General features: G+C 46.4%; 2 protein-coding genes across 4 annotated transcripts; one reads left to right on the top strand and one right to left on the bottom strand.

Annotated features, from left to right (window-relative positions):
• Positions 1 to 484: 484 nt before the first annotated feature.
• LOC146252058 (uncharacterized) lies at positions 485 to 17,192 on the top strand. The gene is made up of 3 exons (XM_084680502.1): positions 485 to 790; positions 13,545 to 15,344; positions 15,516 to 17,192. The coding sequence occupies exons 2-3, from the start codon at positions 13,707 to 13,709 to the stop codon at positions 15,975 to 15,977; spliced, it is 2,100 nt and encodes a 699-aa protein (XP_084536628.1). The 5' UTR covers positions 485 to 790; positions 13,545 to 13,706; the 3' UTR covers positions 15,978 to 17,192.
• A 249-nt stretch (positions 17,193 to 17,441) lies between these two features.
• Positions 17,442 to 20,456, bottom strand: irf10 (interferon regulatory factor 10). 3 transcript variants are annotated; one of them, XM_084679715.1, is made up of 8 exons: positions 20,045 to 20,456; positions 19,564 to 19,759; positions 19,308 to 19,393; positions 18,927 to 18,978; positions 18,739 to 18,846; positions 18,208 to 18,594; positions 17,911 to 18,029; positions 17,442 to 17,741 (listed from the first exon to the last, which is right to left on the bottom strand). In XM_084679715.1, the coding sequence occupies exons 1-8, from the start codon at positions 20,216 to 20,218 to the stop codon at positions 17,616 to 17,618; spliced, it is 1,248 nt and encodes a 415-aa protein (XP_084535841.1). In that variant the 5' UTR covers positions 20,219 to 20,456; the 3' UTR covers positions 17,442 to 17,615. The 3 variants fall into 3 exon arrangements, with proteins under 3 accessions (XP_084535841.1, XP_084535843.1, XP_084535842.1); XM_084679717.1 differs by having other exon boundaries at positions 18,739 to 18,840; XM_084679716.1 differs by having other exon boundaries at positions 18,927 to 18,975.
• Between the last annotated feature and the right edge of the window lie 2,062 nt (positions 20,457 to 22,518).

Below are 22,518 nucleotides of genomic sequence, written 5' to 3'. Positions count from 1 at the left end.
AGGCAGGTAGACAGGGGGGCAGACAGACAGGCATGCAGGTAGACAGGCATACAGGCAGAAAGACATGCAGATAGGTAGACAGGCAGGCAGAACACTGACACTCCAACCACGATCCTGACTCCACTGAGCTCTGTCTAATTATACACTCACACAGAGAGAGAGGAAGAGAGAGGGGGAGAGAGAGAGGGAGAGAGAAAGAGGGCAGAAATAGCGGAATAAAGAGAAAGAGAGAGAGAGAGAGAGAGAGAGAGAGAGAGAGAGAGAGAGAGAGAGAGAGAGAGAGAGAAGAGGGCAGACAGAGACCAGTTTAGAGTCTGAAGAAAAAAGAATGAGCAATAAAGCAATACTGTGAGTTACAGGGTGTTACTGAAAGGGAAGGAGAGAGAGATCTGTGTGAGAGAAAGTGTGTGGAGGGAGAGAGAGGGAAAGAGAGAGAGAGGGAGGGGATCAAGCAAGCTAGAGTGAGAGAGAGCACACTCATAAGGAAAGTGAGCTTGAGAGCTTGAGAGGTGAGTGAGCAAGTGAGATAGAAAAGAGAGGGAGAGAGAGAGAGAGAGACAGACAGAGAAAGAAGGAAAATAGTCAAGCAAGAGTGTGAGAAAAGGGGAGGCAGGGACGGAGCAATATGAGGAAAGGCTGACAGAAAGAGAGTGAGAGAGAGAGAGACAGAGAGGGAGAGATAGAGAGAGAGAGGCGAACAGTATCAAAGCTGGATGTTCTTACGTGCTTTATGCTGGCTGATCCAATGAGCATTCACTCCGTTACTCCCCACGCAGAGATACCCAGAGAGGTAGGTGACCCAGCCGCTTCCTCCTCTCTAAGTGTGTGTGTGTGTGTGTGTACGTGTGAGTGTGTGTGTGTGATTGTTTGTATGTGTGACTGTGCCTGTTTGTGTGGTATGTGGTATGTTTATATGTGGTACGGGTATGTACTTGAAAGAGATCGCCAACCATAGACAAGAAGAGAAAACTATGTATAATACTGTACTGTTGTTGCTTCTTTCAAATTATGCTGTAACAGGTCGCTTTAAGGCTAGCTGCATGTGTTCCATGTGAGCAAGCCAGCCTCACAAGTGAGCGTATAATATCAAGCAATGCACTATATGTGCATGTGTGCGCGCATGGGTCAATGCTTGTATGCATGCGTGTGTGTGTGCTCCGTTATAGAGAGGTGTACTGCAGGTTCACCATTCAACCTGCATGCAGATCAGAGCTCAGAATTAGAGCAGTGGGCTGAAATAGCCCCAGTCCAGAGATAGCCAGGGGCCTGCTCCTACTAAGAGGGGTAGGGAAGAGAGAGGGAGAGAGAGGGAGAGAGAGACTGTTACTTCATATGGGGGGACGTGGGGGTGTATGTGTGTGTGTGTGTGGGGGGGGGGGGGGGGGGTGACAGAGCAGGCAGGTACGGGGGGAGAAAACAAGACCTGGAGGGCAGAGATAAAGGTTCTGGAGCTGGTGGTTGTGTGTAGAGGGGTGGGGGGGGGGGGGCAGAAGGAAGGTCACACGTTCATGAAGAGATAGACAAGTCATCAGTGATAGGTGGATTCTGACAGAGTGGCAGACAGAGAGGGTCAGGTCATTGCAGGTAAACACATAATTAAATCTCACCCTCAGAACCAGATGCATATTTTCCACCTGCTCTCTTTCACATCAGGCCCTGTGCTGCTCTGGACTGCTTGAAGGGTCTCACTGGAATGTGGGAGTGTGTCTGTGTGTGTACAGCACATAGGAGGAGAGCGTCTGCGTCCGTACGGAGCCTGAGTGTGTCTGTACGTTGACATCTCCATCCATCTTAATGGGGGATCAAACGTGTTTTTCTTTCATCCCAACACACACGTCTTCCGTTTCCCCTCTCCTCCTCTCTTCTCTGCTTCTCTCCTCTCATCCTGCTCCCGTCTCTCCACCTCTCCTCATCTTTCTCAGCCCTCCCCTCCTCCCTTTTCCTCCCATCTCCTCTTCTCTCTGCGTGACATCTCTACATGGCACTGCTCATACGAGCATGATTATTCCTCCCTCTGCTACAGAGCTGTGTGGAGCAGAGTTGTGTGGAGCAGAGCTGTGTTGAGCAGAGCTGTGTGGAGCAGAGCTGTGTGGAGTAGAGCTGTGTGGAGCAGAGCTGTGTGGAGTAGAGCTGTGTGGAGCAGAGCTGTGTTGAGCAGAGCTGTGTGGAGCAGAACTGTGTGGAGCAGAGCTGTGTGGAGCAGAGCTGTGTGGAGCAGAGTTGTGTGTAGAAGTCTCTACCAGCCATGCAGCATCCTATAGGACACTGCTTCCACTCACCAGGCCATATGCAAAACTACACACATCTGAAAGAATGTGTCACCTAGTGTTATCCAGCAGACCAGTTCTATGGTGATATTCCAGAGCTTGTCTCAGATATGTACTATGTATAGTAAGAGTGTGCATGATCAGCATTTAGAGGGCTCTGCGTACAGGAATCGATTGTTCTTTCAACGGTTTCACTCTTGTTTTCAGGAGTCTGATTCGTCCTTGCTCATAGCATGACTAGGCAAAGTTGGGTACCTCTCTATGACTGTGGATCTGTGTACAGGGAGTGTTTGTGCATGCACATTTTTTTGGGGGGGGGGGTTGAGTTTCTGTGTGTACCTGTTTCAGTTTGAAGTTGAGTAAGCAGAGAGGACCTTTGCCTTATGTTGTATTGGTCAATATCTCAAACAGGAACTTTTTGATTCCTCTTTATGAACACCTCTCTCTGGCAGTCTATACACTGTATAATGATTTGAATGAAAACAATTGTTGTGTGGATACACATACTGTCAGTGCATTCATGCTCTGTGACAGAAGAGGATGGAACACTTGTTTGTGCTTTCAGTTGTAAACCTATTGCAGCTTGAGTCTGGAGTCTAAATGAGAATGAGCAGGGTGTCCCTCTCAAACATACACCTTTACTTTCACCCTCTTTGTAGAGTAATTCTATGGAGGAGGCCTCCAATGTGGGGTTGAGTGGCTGCTGGCCCTTTAAGAGGTCTATTTTTACAGGGGCACACTCACACTCATGCATAGAACAAGGCAAAGAGAGAGAGAGAGAGAGAGAGAGAGAGAGAGAGAGAGAGAGAGAGAGAGAGAGAGAGAGAGAGAGAGAGAGAGAGAGAGAGAGAGAGAGAGAGGTAGTGGGAGACTCCTCGCCCATGAGACTCTCTGTACTGTAACTGTAACTCATCATATTGGATCTTGGTGATTGTACATGTGGGTTTGTGTTGGCTTTGTGTGTGTGGGGGGGGTGGGGGGGTGGCGAGGGAGGCTATCCAGGGAACCATCAGATTACTGAAAATATAACATATTAGCATACATGGATGTAGAGTACGTTGACACACCAGTGGACAGGTGTGCAGATCTGGATGAACAGGTGTTATGTGAGCACAAACACACAGTGCTACATCACTGATGTACACACAGAGACAAGGACAAGGTGATGCTATGTCTTTGTTGTCTTTCTTCCAGTAAAATCTCTCTCTTTTTGAGTCTGTCTCTCTCTGTCTGTGTCTCTCTCTATGGCTCTTTCTTTCTCTTTCTCTCTCTGTCTATTTCTCTCTGATCCCACTCTCTCCTGTCAGGCATAAGAGAGTACAACTCCAGCAAAAGGGAGCAGGGGGGAAGGAGGTGTATGTCTCTCTCTTACTCTCTCTCTCTCTCTCTCTCTCTCTCTCTCTCTCTCTCTCTCTCTCTCTCTCTCTCTCTCTCTCTCTCTCTCTCTCTCTTGCACTCTCATTCTCTCTCAGTTTCTCAATCTACCTCTTGGTTTCTCATTCTCTCTTCCACTCCTCTCTCTCTTTCTTGCTCTATCTTTCTTTTTCTCTCTTTTTTCCCTCCTTTCACTCTCCTCATGAGCGTCAAGTGCAGAGTGTAGTTGGGTTAATGTAGGTGGAGAGGCCTGGCAGGGTGTGAAAGTGTGCTGCGATAATGAAAGACCATGCCTTATATAACATGCAGATTGCATAAGGCAGAGGGGTATTTCAGGCCCAGATATTGAGGATGTATAAGTAATTGTTGCAGTGGGTGTGTGTGTACGTCTGTACGTTCCCTCCTACTGTCCACACACATGGAGCGTGAGTGCATGGAGAATATTTGTGGGAGAGCGCATTTTTCATATTCAGGATAGCAAGTGGGTGTGAAGGAGTACTGTGTGTACAGTATGACATTGGTGTGCAATTTGTGTTTGTTTGTCAATGTGTCTACTGGATGATTGGCGGACCCAGCACCATGTAGTGGTGTGCGCTCCGAGTGTAAAGCCTGCAAGAGGACAAGCCTGTTGTGGAAGCAACAGGACAGCAGAGTGATAGTGGGAGCTTATCTCTGATCCCATCCTGCACTGGGAGGACATCCAGAAGCTAGCCAGGTACAGTCCTCTGAAAATGTGCAGGTCTGTTCACTGTTGACATCCCTGCCAGACTGTCAGCAGTGATAGAAACAGCTGTCAAAGAACAATCCCACAAGAGTCAGGTGCTAAAGTGTTGAAGACGTGTGTGTGTGTGTGTGGCTGTGTGTGTACGTTTGTGAATTACTGCGTGTGTACGTGTAAGTGTGTGTGTACGTGTAAGTGTATGTGTTTGTCTGGACGTGTGTGTGTGTGTGCGCGCCGGTGTGCATGTGTGCATGCGTCTGTGTTGGAATGTAAGTGTGAAAACAGCTGTCAGTACATCACACACGGCTCCCTCTCACAGATATCCCTGGGTTCGTCACTTCCTCCTCTCCTCCTCCTCAGTCAGCTCTCTTCTCCCTGGGTTGACCTGGTTAACCCCAGTGTGCAGCACAATAGAGCAGGCCTCCTCCTCCACACTGTGTCTATAGCTGGGGTCTGGAGCTGGCCACCCTGCCTCCCACCCTGCCTCCCACACCAGCCCCACCAGGGATGCCCTCCTCAAAACACTTCACATGTCCACACAAACTTGCACACTCTCCGGGTTTGTACTTCATCTCTCGAATGATTGTGGGATCTCTGACACCGAGGCTTTCTTCAGCTTCAGTTGGACAGGAGAGCGCAGAGTCCCAGGTGAAAGAGAAACTACTCAGCAGTGTTACCTCCAACTGTGGAGATTTCTGTGTGTCTGATCCCACAGATTAGCGATGGAGACCGGTTGAACTCCCATGATTAAACCCTGACCCTGTGGTCAGGGGAACTGGACTGTTGGATACTTTCTTTGTCACCTGGGCAATGGACTGTTTGTCGGCTGTAGTTGCCATGGTGAAGCTATGTGTTTGCCTGCGTCTAACATTTTTCCACCATAGTAATTATGAGAGCTTTCTCTTGCTCTCTCTTTCTTACTCTTTCTTTCTATCATTCTCTCCTTCCCCTGTTAAGCAGGTCAGGTGATGTCATAGTGAATGAGTTATACTCGCATCAGGGACTCGGTGCTCATCTAATCTGGTCTGATTGGCATGTGTCGGAGGCAGGCTGTGGGCATGGCTCGGCATGCTGGAACAGTTGAGCATGGAGCATTTCTACAGTCTTCATCCCCTTACCAGTGGGGCGCTGGCAGGATTTAACATGGCAGAATCTCAGTGAAGGATTGAAGGGTGAGGCCAGAGTGCCAAGTATAGAATGCAGTGGGTTGTGTTGCAGTGTTTATTGTGTTTCCCCATAAGCAGCCACACATATCTGTGGTTAGATCTAGCCAGCACAACCAGCATCTTTTGAATCTCTGGAGGTGTAGACATGTACAAATGAAACTTCACATTATATGATAATGAAATGTCAATGAAAGAACACAACCACACAACGGCCCCCTGCAATAATGTCAGCAGAGTGGGCTTGTTACACCACTAACTGTTCCACCAACTCTTGCTGTTATCAGGTATGTGCGTGTGTATGCATCTGTCTTTGTGCGTGTGGATGTATGTGTATGAAAGTGTGTGTTCAAGTGTGAGTGTTTGTGTACGGCATGTGTGTGTGTGTGAGTGTGTGCGTATGGTATGGTATGTGTTTGAGTGTGTGTGTGTGCATGTGCATGGGTTCATGTGCATGTGCGTGTGTGGGTGTGTACGGTATGAGTGTGTTTGTGTGTGTGTGTGTGTGTGTGTGTGATAGTGAGGAGATCTGCTGTAGTAGTTTTTAGAAAGAGGAGGATGAACGGGGCAGAGGAAGTTCTCTCTGCTGAGCAGCTGACCTGGATGTAATTAGTCAAGTCATATTTTTAACTGATACTGCGTAAAAGCCAGCTTAAGGAGCCATAGCTGCCCTATTTATACCCCAGAGGCTGAAGGCCTGTACCACTACGCGGGGGGATTTCCTCCCAGAACTTTACTAAGCCTGCTTTAGGCTGTACCAATGAGGATTCAATGGGATTAAGCAAGCAATAGGCTACGCTCGTCTCCTCTCTCTTGCTTCATTCTCTCCCTCGTCTCTCCTTTCCCCTCCCTTCTGCTGTCTCATTATCTGACAGTATGGCACCCTGCCGTGTGTGCTGCAATACTCTACAGCTGGAGCATGTTTAACTCTTCAACTTAGATCTCCTATGTGCCCTACAGCACAGGCTGCGCACACTGGGGAGCCACAGAGAACTCACACAGTACATGGAGGAAAGAGAGGACACTTCAAATCAAGTGCATTATTTGAGTTTGTCTATGTCTGTGTGTGCATGTTTAGGTCTTTCTGAGTATATGTGTGCGTGTGATAATAGTAAGTTGTGAGCCATAAGCTCAGCCTGGTTGGGGCTCAGGCTGTGGTGGCCATGCTGGGCTCATCCTGTTTAAGACTGGGTCAGAGCCTGAGCTGCTGACAGGGTGGCTGTGACCTGGCCTCTCGCCCAATGAGCTATAGCCCATATCACCCTGTCCTCTCATAGGCTTAACCCAGGCACCCTGGAGAGTTGGACAACACACACAGGGACACTGTAGTACTCTCTCTCTCTCTCTCTCTCCCTCTCTCTCTCTCTCTCTCTCTCTCTCTCTCTCTCTCTCTCTCTCTCTCTCTCTCTCTCTCTCTCTCTCTCTCTCTCTCTCTCTCTCTCTCTCTCTCTCTCTCTCTGTCTTCAGCACTTTCTCACACACACATGTACTAAAGAAAGTGGATGGCTGCGTGACTGCGGTTTAAATACACCCAGGGTGCCCTCTATACCCCATCCTATTCCGCTCCCCTCCCCTCTTCTCTCTGGTGAGATCTGTTACATTCAGCAACAAATTTCTGCTGCATCAGACGTCCATCATAGATCCACAATGAGGCTGAAACGTGATCAGACACCAGATACCTGCTACGTGTGAGGGGGGAAAAGAATACAAAACAAGGTTCTCATTAAAGAGAAGACAAGGAGGAGAGGGCTGGCTCAGGATGTGGAGAGCGGTGTGCTTCCTCTGCTAGTCATGTCTGATATTGGATGGGGTTTCACCTCGAGGCCTGCTTTGCTCCACCCCCTGCTCTGATCTTGGAGCTTCACTTTGACTCATCTGACCTTTCATGTCTCCACATGGCCCTCCTGTGTGTCTGACTGGTAGCTTAAGTAGGACAAAGTCTCAGAGGCTGAACCGTGCCACTGGTCTTCAGCAGGAATGGACTGTGTGTACCTGTGTGTGTGTGTGTGTGTGTGTGTGTGTGTGTGTGTGTGTGTGTGTGTGTGTGTGTATGCGTGTGTGTGTGCGTGCGTGCGCATGGGTGTATGTGTGTGAATGTGCGAGTGTGTGTGTCTGTGTGGATGCGGATGTATTTGTATTTAAATAGTAAACTCGCAGGCAGTAAACAATATGAACAGTCATTTCTAAGTTCTAGTAAGATCCTAGTAATTTGATGAGGCGTGAGCTTTCTGTCTGTTCCCCTTTCTCTATGACTGGATGAGCACAGCTATTTTATACTACGCTAAATGATGATGGAGGCAGAAAAAATATGTTGATTACTCAGCCTTGGGAATAACAGAATATATACAAAAAAAAAATACATGCGCGTGATTGTAAAGCCTTACACTATTGTGTCATTATTTCCACTTTGAGAGACCATACAAAAAGGAAAAAGGGAAAGGACTATTACTGGTGGCAGTAGAGGTTGTGTTTAACTGAGCAGCTAAAAACATCACCGTAATGTATTGCTTGCACATATATTTATGTGAGCTTGGCTTACAAGTCCATCCATAATTATAAACTGTTGACAATTATACCAAAAAAATCATCCATAGTATGTACACCTCTGGAAATAATTTAGAGACCACTGTACCTTTTTCTATTTGTTTTAGGTACAATTTTGAGTGAGGAACAGAAGGGTGAAATTTGCAGTGGCCTCTTAAAGTTGATTCTTCTGTTCCTCACTCAAAATTGTCATCCTCAACTTTTTGGAATGAAAGAAAAATGTGCATTGGTCTCCATTTCTTCCAGAGCTGTATATACTTTGCTTGATCAAGTATAGTTTGTATAAGACATTGGTTAATATTAAGTGTAGTTCTGTTAATTAATTAACCTGTAATTAAGAAAAACCTTTCCAATGATCATAAAGCCCAATATCTAAAATTATTGTTTTATATATCTCTGGGTTATTCAGTGTAATTGAAGTAATTAGAATTTAAAGAGCCTGTAATTCATTTAACACATTTTCTAGTATTGTTTTGACATCTCTTGCCATGCAGGAGAAAGTGTCTCTTATAAATCAATGTTTTCATACAATTACAAGGACTAGTTTGCAAGCTTGTGAATCACTTTATACATTTTGTCTCATATATTCTGCGTGATATATTTATTGTCTTTGTAAAATTAGCTTTAGTATGCAACAATTCCAAGAAGTTGACATAAAACAACACTCTAAAATACACCAAACATTTCTGACAGGATCTCTAGCAATATGTGTATAATTTCCACTTATTTGATTGGTTTTGACTGTGATGTAAATTGTATGAGATATCATAAACATAGCTTTGTGATATTAATTCGAAACTCTGGTTCATCTTGTCTTGAATACAGTCCAGAAATGAGTCTAACAACAACAAATCTAAATCTACAGTAGGGTAATATTAAGGTGATAATTCCTCTCTGGGTCTCCCTCTGTCTAGATTGGGCATGAGGTGTCTTACTATGCACTTAGTACTCAGTATTCAGGAGGTAATTTGCCTCTGAACGAGTTACGGTACTGCTTTGCTATCTGTCATTGAAGAGGTTCAGCCCTTTCTTAACATCAGGCACGGGGCTCAGAGTCTCAGCGGGTCTGGCGCTGAATCTTCCAAAGATCTCTCACTGAGTGTGTATTTGTGTCTGTGTTCATGGATGTGTGTGTGAGAGCATGTGAGCCTGTGTGTGCGTGTGTGTGTTCCTATATTGGTGCGTGTGTGTTATACATGTGAGGTTTAGATTTGAGTCAGAGGCAGCAGCAGAAGCCTCAGTCTGAGAGTGTGTGGGATGAGGAGCCTCCCCCACGTCCTTCCCTGTCTCTCATCACCACACTCATCAACTGCCTCTGCCTCTTCTCCCTCTCCTCCACCTTTCTTCTCTGCATTGTGTTAGTTCAAGTGTACTGATGTGAAAAACAACCATACAGGGTGAATGGGACTATACTGTGCATTCAGAGACTGTATGATGAAGTACAATATATTGGCATGCAAGTGCATAAGCTGCTGGTCATATTGGAATGCTTGCCAGTTTGCGTGTGTGTGCGCATGTGTGTGTGTGTGTGTGTGTGTGTGTAAGTGAGTGTGAGTGATTCTGTGCATGTGAACATGAGTGTGAGTGCATATGTGTGTGTATGTGTGTGTGTTTGATCTCTATGTGTGTATCCATCCCTTTCACAGTGAGTAAGGCGTGTGGGCGGTAGCAGCAACTGGTCTGCTTATGTGGCGCTGCATAGCAGACATGTTTCTCACTGCTAGATATTACTCATTTCCTCAGCCATACACACACACTCACACACACGCAGACACAGTCTCAGGCAGGTGCTTATGCTCACACACTTCCACACAAGTTCACACACACACACACACACTCTAGCATACACAGGCTCGCATCTTCTCTTTGCATTCCTTCAATCTAGTGGGCTTGCTGGTGCTATTAACCACGTATGAAGATAAGTGTCATTTAGTGACTGGAGTCTGGTGCTGCCGCTGGTGGTGCTGGTGGTGCTGGTGGTGGTACTGCAGAGCTAGAGCAGGGAGCTGGGACTGGGCTGACAGGCTGACCCTCAACCAGGGGGAGACATAGAGCTGTGACCTGGGAGGACTGGAGCATGCATGGCTGCCAGCACAGGGACATCTGCTCATCCCACAATAAGGTCAGTCTCTGGAAGAACCATACTGCAACAGTGACTACACAGGCTGCTCTTTTCAGAATAGCACTGAATAGCTTCAGTGAGTTGTTGATCCTGGTTATTTATGAGTGGACCGGTGTTGTAACTCTTGGTTTGTTCATACCTGTTGATGTAATGTAGCTGCTACAGTGGGTTCACTGAGGTCACTATGACTGTATGGTACAATCGGTTACCATAAGTTGTCATGGCTAGTGGCTGTGGTCTGACGCTCAGTGGGAGGATTGCCTCATGACGAGACGGACATTTGGGCGGTAGTAAAATAGCACTTCTGCTGCAAGGGAGAAGTGGATGAGCGCGCGAAACATGTTTCTCGGATTTGACAGAGACTTTTTGAGAAAAAGAAAAAATATATATGTTGTAAAATGGTTCATCCTTTCTTAATGCTCGAGTGTTCATACCGTTTTTTTGTTTTTACTTTATAAAGTATGTCATTATTTTTATGTCTCTACGTACAGCTTTTTAACATACAAACATACTGTTTTAATATCAGGTTATATACTCGGTAATAAACTATCTATATTAACATGTTCGGAGAAAAGAAATTGAACTTTTCTAGTTACTAAAACTAATGGTCCGAGTGTTGGTGTGGTTACTTAAATTCCTTGAATGATCCATGTCCTTTTGCAGTAAGATTCAGTGTCCATTTTTATGCAAATGTATTTTTCACTGCATCTGTACTTTCAATGGTGCACAGCCTTTGTGACCACTACCTTGCACTTCTGTGAAATGGTGATTATGCCTTTATCTCACCTGTGTACGAGAGCTGTGTTTAACCTGTAAGTGAAATACTACAGGCTGCTCTCCAAGTGGAGAATCAAAGACGTTCTAACAGACTTTCTTGACACCACTCTTCAGCATCACTTGTTTTAGAACCACCTGCCCCTCCTGTTCTGCTACTGTCAAAGGTCGAATTGTAGTGTTCACTTGTTTCCTTATGTCTTTGTCCTGCTTTTACTATACTGCACTTAAAGACTCTGAATTAGCCGTCAGGCAGTGTTCATACTTATTTAAAAGCCAAATAATGAATGTTGTGTCTAGCAGAGCATTGTTATCGTGTTTTGAGGAACAAATTGAAGGCCCAGGTTGAAAGTTGCAGTGAAACCTTTACTCTGTGAACATTTTGCGTGGGGACGTATTTGTTTTCATCGATTCGAGGATGATATGACTCAATTAGGTTGTGAGTGAATGAGTCAATGGAAATAAAGATTCTCTATACAGATAACAATGTATGATTAGGTGTCACATACTGTAGTGCTATTTTTTTTCATGAATCTAACTGGTACTGGTTATCACAGTAATGTCATGGACTATGTAAAGAGAAAAAAACGTTTTAAAACAAAAAACAGAAAAACAAAAGCATGTTCATTTGTGATCTTCAATACCATGCCAACAACTTAAATATGGCTTAGTATAGTAGTTTATTAGTATATTAGTTCTACTAAAGGAATGAACGAAGGGATGCATGAAGGGATGATGATGGAATGATGGAAGGTGTGTTCAGGAAGGGGACTCTGGGTGAGACTCTGTTTGGGTCACAGCTGGGTCACTACAGCTTGTGCCTGGGTAACAGTGAGAGAAATGGAAGACAGAGGACAAGGAATGGATCGAGGATCGCATGAGAATATGACAGAATGTGTGTGTACTGGATACGTGTGTGTGAATTGGACAATGGGATGTGTAATCTTGTGGTGTAATCTTCTCAGAAGAAACGTTAACTCCCCCATCGTGAGGCAGGGTGGTGGCAGAGTTAGCGTGTACTGTGTTCTACACCAGTCTACAGTGTGTGCCGTCAGCACACTTCCATTACCTCTCGATGGTAGGATGCCAGGCTGAGAGGAGCATCTCCCTAGCATCAGCACTACCTGCTTCTATTACAGATGTTTTCACAACTAATCAGTTCCATGAATAGGCTACCCTGGCTGACAACCCAAAGGTAATAAATTGGATTCCAGATGGCTTTAATCCCCCGTCCCCTGCCACCCCTCTCTGGGTCTGGTCTGGGTGATTGACACAGACCAGAGCAGAGTGTCCTCTGAGAAGCCACTGAGACAGGCTGTTCTGTTCAGACGCTTATTCTTTTTTTGGACCTGTGTGAGTTGACGAGCGACAGTTTGCCCGCCTCTCCCCTCAGTATCCCAATGCAACCTCCCCTTCCCAATGGATGTGTGGACTCAGTTTCCATGACGACGATGCGGCGGGGAAAGCGAGACGGGGAGAGTTGTCAGAGTTCAGTCGGGGCAGACAGACGTGCGGGTGAGCACTGACTGGAGGGGTGGTGCTGCTGCTGGTGGCAGGAACAGCTGGGCTGACTAGCACAGCGGCCATCACATCAGAGCAGCTCGTTCAGAGTGTTTACAAGAGAATTAAAGAAACTCACACTGCTCTGAATGAAACACGGCTGTTCAGCTTTGACACATACATAGGAGGCATACACACACACACACACACAAATGTTTACTTGCGCTCACATGAATTCACACACACACACACATTCACTCTACCGCCTGTGGCGTACAATGTACAAACACACACATACACAAACACCACAACTTTTGGCGATATCTCCAGTGTTTCTGTCAGCTTATGTGGGTGGTGACCAGCACTGCTTATCGCTAGGGGAGCTACAGAGAGTTGTAACAGCCTGAGGGACTCTCTGTTGTGTGTGTTTTTGTGTATGTTTGTGTATGCTTGTGTGTATTTGTGTGCATGTCAGGGAGTGTGTGTGTGTGGAGTAGTAGGCAGAAGTAGGACATAAAAAAACAGCCCTCAGGGGTGTGAAGGAGGTGGTTCATGAAAATGAGAAAAACAGATCTCCATATTTCATCCATCCTCTGAGAAAAAGATAGATGAAAAGTATCCCGCTGTGAGTGGTGCATCTGTGTGTTTATACAGCTATACCGCTATGCCTCTGAACTGCTCTGCGTGCACAATATGTGGTATATTTTTAGAGGACTTGTGGGAGTTCATTGCCTGAATGAGACTAGTCAGTTGAGTAGTTTCAGTCCCACCGCAGTGCGCATACATAATGACTAATTAGCTCCAGCTATCAGCTACTCGACTAGGTATCCATGACTTAATCATCGCTGATAAGCTGAAGTTGTTTGGGTTGGACTCTGAAGGACTCTGATAGTTAATTTCACTCCATCTCCATCCTATTGGTTTGCACTCTGTCTGCAAAGAAATGTTTGTTTCTGTGTGTCAAACCAGGCTGACTGGTTGGTCATGACAGCTATGCTCTGACAGACTGTCGATATTATGTTTGCGACTCATTCAAAATCTCCCACCCTATCTCCCCCCCTGTGTTTCTGCCTGCGTAGGTGAGGAGTGCTTGTGTGCTGTGGGGTCATCAGTAACCGTACAGTGATGCCGTGTAAAGGCCCTCCCCTCTCTCCACGCCCCTCCTTCTCACGTGAGGCCCATGTGACCTAGCCTGAAGTCACACTCAGGGGGACCCCTGCTGCCCCTGCTGGAGCCCACCCATGAATCCCAGCCCCGACCGCGGCAAAGAGTGCCTCCCCCCAAAGAAGAGGGAGTCTCGGCAGGGCTCGGCAGACCAGCGACTCCCCCTGGACGAGTTCAAATCACCCGCGCCCCTCCGGACCCGGCCCGCCAGCACTGGGAGAGGGGAGGGGGGTAGGGAAGCCAGCGATGGGCTTCTAACTAACCCAAGCCTCCACTTCCTCCCCTCTCCCCCGCCCCTCCCTGGCCCAGCCCCCAGTGTTCCTCTACCCCTGCCATGGCCCCTGGCCTTCTCCCCTTCTGTCCCCCTCCCTTACCTCCAGGGCCAGGTAGGAGAGAGGCGGGGGTCTCCTTCTCCCTCCTGGAGAGACGAGCATCTGCCCCCACCCATCCCCAGGTGGCTCAGAGAAGGACCCCTCACTCTTCCTCCTTCCCCCTCTTCCTCCTCCTCCTCCTCTTCTTTTAAGAGTCCCTACTCAGCTGACTCCAGAGAGATGTGGTCCTACTACAACACTGGCCGGCGAGACTACTCCTCCCCTCTCTTCTCCCCCTCCCACCTGCTCAGCCATGGCCCTCTGTACCCCCCTGACCTCTCCCTGGCCGAGGGCAGGCACAGGTACCTGGGCAAGAGGCCCAATGGGCTGGATGGTCCAGGCAGCAGGACTGCCTCTGCATCCAGGGCGCTCCCCACAGGAGAGTACAGCAATGACCTCAGCCGAGCCAGATTGGACAGCAGTGCCCATGGTTCTCATGCCAACGGCAGGCGGAGAAACCAGGAGGAGCCGGTGGGTCGCTCCCATTCAGGAGGGCCGCTGTTCCCAGATTCCCTAGCTCAGGAGGGCCCTGACTCACATTCCTCTCTGCAGGACAGGGACCCCCGCGAGGCCGCCAAAATCTCCTCCAGTCCTCAGTCTCCTGGGACAGACCCCCAGGTAGGGAGGGGGGTCCTGCTGGACCCCCTGGGGGGCTCACCAGTCGAGGCCCACATTTACTACTCCCTTGGATCTGTGTACCCTGGTCTCCAGCAGAGTCACCACATCCAGGCCCATACCCAGGCCCAGGCCCAGGCCCAGGCCCAAGCCTACCCCCTCTACAGCCCCTCAGGAACACCTCTGTACAGCCTGCCCAGAGAGACGGGGTCCAGGCTCCACACCTTGAGGAACTCTCAGCACTCACCCCAGGGCCAGCTCAACAGCCACGGGGCACAGCTCAACAGAGAGAGAGACCGCGAGAGAGAGCAAGTTAAAGACCGAGACAGGGAAAGAGACAAAGAAAAAAACCGAGAGAGAGACAGAGAGAAGGACCGAGAGCAGGACCGAGAGAGAGAACGAGAGAGAGAACGAGAGAGGCAGAGGAGCAGAGACAGAGACCTCTCACCAGGACAGTACCCCTATCCTCCTGGCTCCAGCCCGGCCCCCTACCCCCAGCCTCAGTCCCAGCCCCCTGTGCTCCTACCTCACTTTGCCAAGGGATCTCTGATCGAGCTGGCGGGCGGACGCCTGAAGCGGGTGGAGGAGCTGCGGACAGAAGACTTCCTGCGGAGCGCTGACACCTCCCCAGAGTTCCACCTGAGCACCTGCACCGTGCTGCTCATCACCCACGGCAACGCTCATGGTTTCAATCACCTGCAGGTGCTACTCACCGACCGAAACACTCAGGTCAGCTTTTGCTTGCAACTGCTCTCAGAAGTGGCATACCCACAGCTGTAAAACTATTTATTTTACTATCTATTTCTAGTCACGTTTAGCTCAGTAAGCAGATATCTAAACCCACTTCCTTCATTCAGAACTGCTACAACTCTCAGTTTGACTTTGTTGTTGTGCTTCCAGGAGCTCCTGACAGTGTTGGTGGAGTATCCGTTCTTTGTGAGGGACCAAGGCTGGTCTTCCTGCTGTCCCCAGAGAACGCTGCAGCTCTACGGCCTGCCCTGCCGCCAGCTCACCGAGGGAGACGTCTGCCTGGCCCTCACCCCCACACCCACACCCCGCACACACACACGCACAGCCTCACGGGCCCAACGCACACACACCCGGCCCAGGACTGGACCAGAGTCCAACACAAGCAGGGAGGAGATGCCACCTCCTCCCCCTCCCCCTCCTCTCCCTAACCAAGCCCACGCCCTCGCCCACCCTCTTCCCCCTCCTCCACCCACAACGACAGACCGCCCTGTCCAGGAGCAGCCACGCCCACGCAAAAGGCGTTGGTCTGCCCCTGACCTTCTCCCCCCTACCGGGACTGACAAGCCACCTCCAGAATTACCTCACAGCTCTAAGCAGAGGAAGTGGGAGTAGACTGCATCTACATGCACAAGTATGTACTTGCAAGTCTTCAAATAGCACACAAATACACACACACACACACACAGGCACACACACACCCTCCTTGTCTCTGTTGCACCCACCAAGACACACAATGGAGAGACCTCAAGGCAGGGTTGCAGGGAAGGAAAAAGAAAACGCAATTTACGGGTGTCTACACTGCGGCCCAACGTAGGAGCCGCGCCCTCCCCCTGCCTCACCTCCCAACCACGTCCCTCCCTCTTCTCTCTGCTCAGCACAACTCTGACAGGGGGCAGAGGTCAGGGGAGGAGGGGGGAGGGAGTGAGTGACAGTGAGACACCTAGTGAGACAATCAAGCACTTGTCTGTGTTCACTCTGTTTTTATAATGGTTGTCCCACATGCCTACTTACTGACAGTGTTTTCTGCAGGGTATCGATTTTCAATCAGTGTTATGAAAGTAAACTCTACTGAAGAAGTGCATATATAAACATAAATATATGACTATATATTACATTAAAGATGTTATATTAATATGCTAAAAATATTTTAATGCAAACTCTGATTGTCACTTTCGTAATGCGTTTTCGGTTTTTTTATTTTTCTCGCTTCTGAGCCGAAGTCTAAGTGTGGATCTGGGCAGGCAAGGTGAATGTATCAGCAACTCTTCGCCTTTCATTCTCACCACTGGGGGTCAGGTCAGTTCGCCAAGGCATTACCCTCCAATATGTTCTTAACATTAACTCCAAAAAGGGAAGAACACTAATTACAATAGCGCAATCTCCACCCACACAGAAAGGTCTGTGCATTCTCGCCTCAACACTCAAGTGTTTTTCAGTGGAGGACATTTTTTACGAAAGAATAAAAGCAAGAGAAACTTGGGATGGTAAAGAGAGTAATGGTGCTAATGACACGTTGGAACTTGATGCTTTGTGAACGCCCTAGACCCCGGTGTAGGGTACGCTTCTGTGTCCTTTTCTTCATGTACTGTAAATGTCGGAGCGCAGGGACAACGATGAAAGTATTTTCAACTCAGATACGGGTATCTCCTCTGATTCAGCACACTCTTTCACTTTAGTTTTTCAACTTCGTTTTTGTTTGTTTGTTTGTTTTTCAAAAACAGAAACCTTTTTTCTTTGTAAATGTTATAGCTATAAAATGTATATTTTTAAAATTGTGAATCTGTTATATGATGTTCGCTAGAAATAAAAATAAAAAAGCTTTCTAGATTCAAATGGAGGTGTGACATTTTTCAGTAACCTGTGTACAACACAGGCTCTGAAGACTTTACTAACTTCAGAGAAAGACTTTAAAGAATTTACTAACATACCACAGTTACAGGAGTTCCATTTAACAATACTTTATTTATTTTTAAATAGTGTGCTGTTCGTGTCTGATACAATTGCCTTGTAACTTGGCACATTGCAGTAGCTACTAGACTATTGATTATGAAGTCACAGCAAAGTAAAAAAGCTCACTTTTCACATTATGCACAATTTATTTGGCAGCAACAATTAGTCGACCACTAAATTTAAATATGTCTTGATAAAAATCTTAGATTCAAGAGCGCTCTGACAAGTTGCCTATGCTCTGAGATTGAGCCTTTGTAGGTTTGAGGGGTGCCCCCCCCCAACCCCACAACCCTCTCCTCTTTAGGGCTGGGGAGGGGGAGGGCTGTCTGGCTGGCCCTTTCCCTCATGAGTTCTGGAGGTGTCCAGATGTTGTTTCTCTGCTGTCTGGACACTCTGCAGCAGATCTACAGCAAACAGGGGCACCACCTGGTCACCGGAGCACACAGACATTACAAACCACAGGTTAGCAGGCGCGCAAGGACATCTGCTGGTGGCTGATGGACTTACAACCCCCAAGTTAGCTGGATTTCATTTCACACTGACATAGCCTTCTAGGACTGAGAAGAGACACACAAAGAAGTAGAGAAGGACCCACCTGAGCCATGATAAGCTTATTGGTCTCCTGTAGGCTGGAGTCTGGAAACTCCTCCCCAAAGCAGAGGTCAATCTTATAGCGAGGCCTATGCCCCTCCCCCTGGAGATATCTCCTAAGTTCTGAAAACAATGATTAAGAGAGCAAAATGAAGAGAATGGGAGAGAGGAAAAGAGAGAAAGAAAGAAAGAGAATGGGGAACTGGTAGACAAGTGGCAGATATGTAATGTTCATATGTCATATGTCATATTCAGATTAGTTCCCTCTCCATGATTGTGCAGTTCTACCCCCCAGACGTACCACTCTGAAAGATATGCATATCCAGCAGCTTACAGGTCCTCTCCCTGTCCAGTTTGTTGGGCCTGTCAGTGTGCTGGGCCAAGGGCCCGCTCCAGTACACCCGGCCCTGACAAAAGCGCTTGATGAAGAGGCCATCAGGGGCCACCCACACCAGAACTCCCCTCTCCAGGTGGGGAAGCAGGTGGGTCATAGCCTGGGTGATGTCTGGAGGCAGGTGCAGCACGGCAGGGGAAGGGAAGGAGATCTGCTGGGCGGAGCACGGCCCGTAGATCCTCTCACTGCCCAGGGGGCCCTGACCCTGCAGGATGAAACAGCCGTCTGGAGAACAGGTCATCACATCCAGAACCAACTGGCCATGGTAGAACAACCGCACCTGTAGACGGATGTCTTCATACACACACACACACACATCATGAGCTTTCAGTTTACATTCAGGATGTGGGATACGTGTCATATATCACGAGTCTCTGATTGACAGACAGATGTGAGAAAATAACATGTTTTTCTAGAGTCTTCATGTGTGGGTCTTACCAGAGATGGAGGTGACAGTGAGAGCAGGGGCTGTGATGATCAGGGAAGGTGACCTGTGATCCTGTGGGGCCTCAGACCAGTGGTACATGTGTTCTCTCACCACTGTTTCTAGAAAAAACACACAAATAACCCAGTCACTTTGACTTGACATGGTAAACACTGGACACTTAGGGCATCTCTGTGCTTACCTCTCAGTATTTGTACTGCGTCTCCATTTTTACTTTCATTTGTATAGTCCTGCTAAAACAGACACACACATGTTGTTTTAAATTATGTCCATAAAAACCTGACACTTTAATAATATACTATGTTCAGTAGTTGAGCCTTGATGAAAAAGTGCTGCTGTTACACACACTTTCCTCTAGATGGCAGCACACACAAAGCACTTTTTTAAGGCACTTACGGAGAGCGACAACACTCAACGAAGAAAGCTTCAGTTCAACTTGAGTTTAATACATCTATTATAATGTCCATCTATTAAACTACATTGTTCATCTAAAGTTACAGTAAGGAGATTTTGTCGATTCACTGATTCACTCTGAAGGGTTTTTGTTTGAAGGTTGTGTTACCTGTGGCTGGGGAACTGGGAGGTTATTTGGGGGGATGCTGGAGGGGCTAGCATGGCTGCTTACATGACCCTTTATCTGAGAAGACTCTAAAGGGATGATCAACAGAACAGAGGAAACTTCAACACAATTAGGAACAGAGATCATAGGATACAGAACCGAATAGACTAAAAAGAGAGAAATGCGAAAAGAACATAAATGCAAAAAAGAAGAGAAGTGGAGAGGAAACAACAAGACAGAAGTGGTGTGTAGAGTATACCCTGGCCCATGTCCGTGTCTGTTTCAGTGTTGATACGGTAGACCTTGTAGGGCTCAGACAGGTCCAGCTGGCTGTGTTCTGGAACCTCCTGGAAGTCTGTGCTCTTATTGAGGGCACAGCGCAGACGGGTCTTCCACATGGTGGGGTCAGCTTTATCCCTCCCCTCACGATACTTCCCTTTATAGACTGCCCAAGCCTGTATTACACATAATAAGATAACTGTCTCTTAGCAAATGAGTGGTTACCAACAGGAGTCAATGTAAATCATTAATTTAACACATAAGCACATCTTGAGGAATCAAATAATCCATAGGAGATTACTTAAAATCCGTAAATCATACTGTAAAAGCACTACATTTTTATTTAATTTGTAAAACATAATACATGCATTGACATCTACATCCAAACCCGTTTACAATATAATTGCTACTGATGGTAATTATTATGTGACAGTTTGGTGTGATTACAACCACATCCTGACCTTAAATAGAGCAGCGTCTTCGTTCTGTTTATAATCTTGCTTTGCAGCATGCTTCCACGGGATCCTGAACAAAGTTTTTTCCTCATTCTCCCAGCTCAGTCCTACATATTGTCCGCTGTCTATTTGAGCAATCAGCCATTCTTTGAGGCGCAAGTTCTTTATCTGCTCTTCCATGTTAAACTTACATTACAAACATAATTGACACATTTCCAGACAGCCTGTTGATGGTGCGACCACAGATTCCAAGCATGGTCATAAACAATATATTTCTTAGATCTGTAATAAACAAATAATTATACTCAATACTAAATATCCCGCAAAATAAACCATATTCAGTTGCAATGCTTCAATATACCAACGTAATACCCATCCCTCTCCACTCAAGAATTAACAACGACTAGTGAATGTAGCTCACCATCATGGGACCGATTAGAGGGTGCATTACAAACGAAAACGAAAGTTAGAAGTTAGATCACACTTTTGGTTTCCTGTTAAATCCTATTTCAGTAATGTGGGGGAGCAAGCTTCTGGGTTGTTGCCCAACGGCCTTTGACATAACGACGTATATAGCTTTTTGCTGTGTTCAAATGTATTTTATGTGTTGGAAGGCCTGTAATGTATAACATTTGAAGGAATTAAACATTATACTTGTATTAGAAAGGAGATGTGGGGGATGTTCCCTTTAATCAACAATGGAACATTTTGTGTAAAATGTTGTGCTTCCTGATACCTTTGCAAGTGTGTGTGTGTGTTTGGGTGGGTGGGTGTGTGTCTCTGTGTGTGCGTGTGTGTGCGTGTGCGTGTGTGTGAACACTATAATTAAGTTAAAATACCTGTGAGCCTTTGATTTGGGTAAAAAGATGAAATGTGATAAAGAGCAAGTGAGAGACAGAGAGGGAGTCTGAAGGCTTATTATTAACCAATAGAACAGATGTGTGCTCTGCTAAAGTGAAAGTTGAGGTAAAAAGGGACTTTCTGTTGGAAGCCACTCCCCATACTTGTAAAGTAGAAGCGGCACTTTTTACTGGCCAAACGAGATCAGGTCGGAGCTGACAATAAAAACAGAGACAAGTATATAACCGCAATGGGTTATCTTTAAATCAGACAATATGTCAAACAAATGAATTGATTACACACACTCACACGCAGGCTCACTAGTACAGCATTTTCATCAGTAGATGGCGTCCAACACACAGATAAATAACAGAGGTGCTTGTTTGTGTATTTCTGAGTGTGTGCGTGTGTGTGTGTGTTATGTCATCCCTTCACACTAATTTCAAAGCTTGTTTTCAACAAGTCATACACCAACATGCAGAACAATTTACAGAAGAACAGTTCAAACGTATTAATCTATCTATGCCTTAGGTCCTTAAGAAGTCTTCTGACTACAGCATTATCAACAGTATCTTTTTGCTAATCTGTAGGTCCACTCTATGAAACAGAGTTGTTTTTTTAAGGCCGTCTCAGAACGATTCCTTCTCATACGCTACATTTCCCTCTTGTATGTTCTTCTGTAAATTGTTACTGTAATTGTACAAAATGAAACCTTGCCAGTGTGGTGATTGTATGTATGTTTTATTTGTGGTCAGGTATTGACCACCTGACCAAAAGTTGTAAAAATAAAATAGACATTTTTCTTTCATTTGTTGCCTATCATTTTTTTACTGTACTTCAAAGCCTGGTATTGACTTTAGTTAACCAGTGTTGGATCAGTTTTGCAAAACTTTCCTCTTTATGTACAAATGGTTAATATGCGTTATCTTGATAGTTTATAGGCATTCTACTACACCCAGCAGTTTTTCACTTTAATAGGATGGCCCCTAAAACACCTCTTCAAACATTTCGTGGAGAATGGCTGTTAAAAGCTTGTAAATAATCAAGAAGGGAAGCACATTATCTTTAGTTGAGAATCAATACATTATCAACAGATAGTAAACGTATCAGTTAACTGACATTTAGTTATGTTAGTTAAAAACCTTGAAAGTCAGCAGACATTTTGTAAAATATGTAGATCGACACTTGAAATGCTGATAGTAAACAGTTAGTTGAATGTATGGTACTTGTCTGTTGAAACTGTTGAATGTCAACTGATACATTGATGACATGCTACTGAATAGCTAATTACAGCTTATAGTGTGCCAACAGATGGATTATCAAAATGCAACACACAATCTACAGACAGTTTGTTGAATATTGATTTATGACCTGTTGAGAACAAGCTTTGAAAGTCAGCAGACACATTCAATCAAATCTGCATATCAACACTTGAAATGCACCTGATAGTCAACAACAGTTAGTTGAATGCATAACTACATATCTGTTGAAACCGTTTTGTTGAATACATTGGATACATTGTTGACATGCTGAGTAGTTACTGATAACCTTCTGGTTTGGGCCTGGGGGGAGGTGGGGAGGTCGGAGGTGGGGAGGGGAGAGGGAAAGGTGGCGGCCGAATCTGCTGGTTGTAAAGAGGG

Source organism: Hypomesus nipponensis, chromosome 18 (genome assembly GCF_054491055.1).
Source record: "Hypomesus nipponensis isolate SF chromosome 18, ASM5449105v1, whole genome shotgun sequence".
In the NCBI taxonomy this organism is placed as follows: domain Eukaryota; kingdom Metazoa; phylum Chordata; class Actinopteri; order Osmeriformes; family Osmeridae; genus Hypomesus; species Hypomesus nipponensis.
This window is presented reverse-complemented; position numbering and strand designations above follow the sequence as displayed.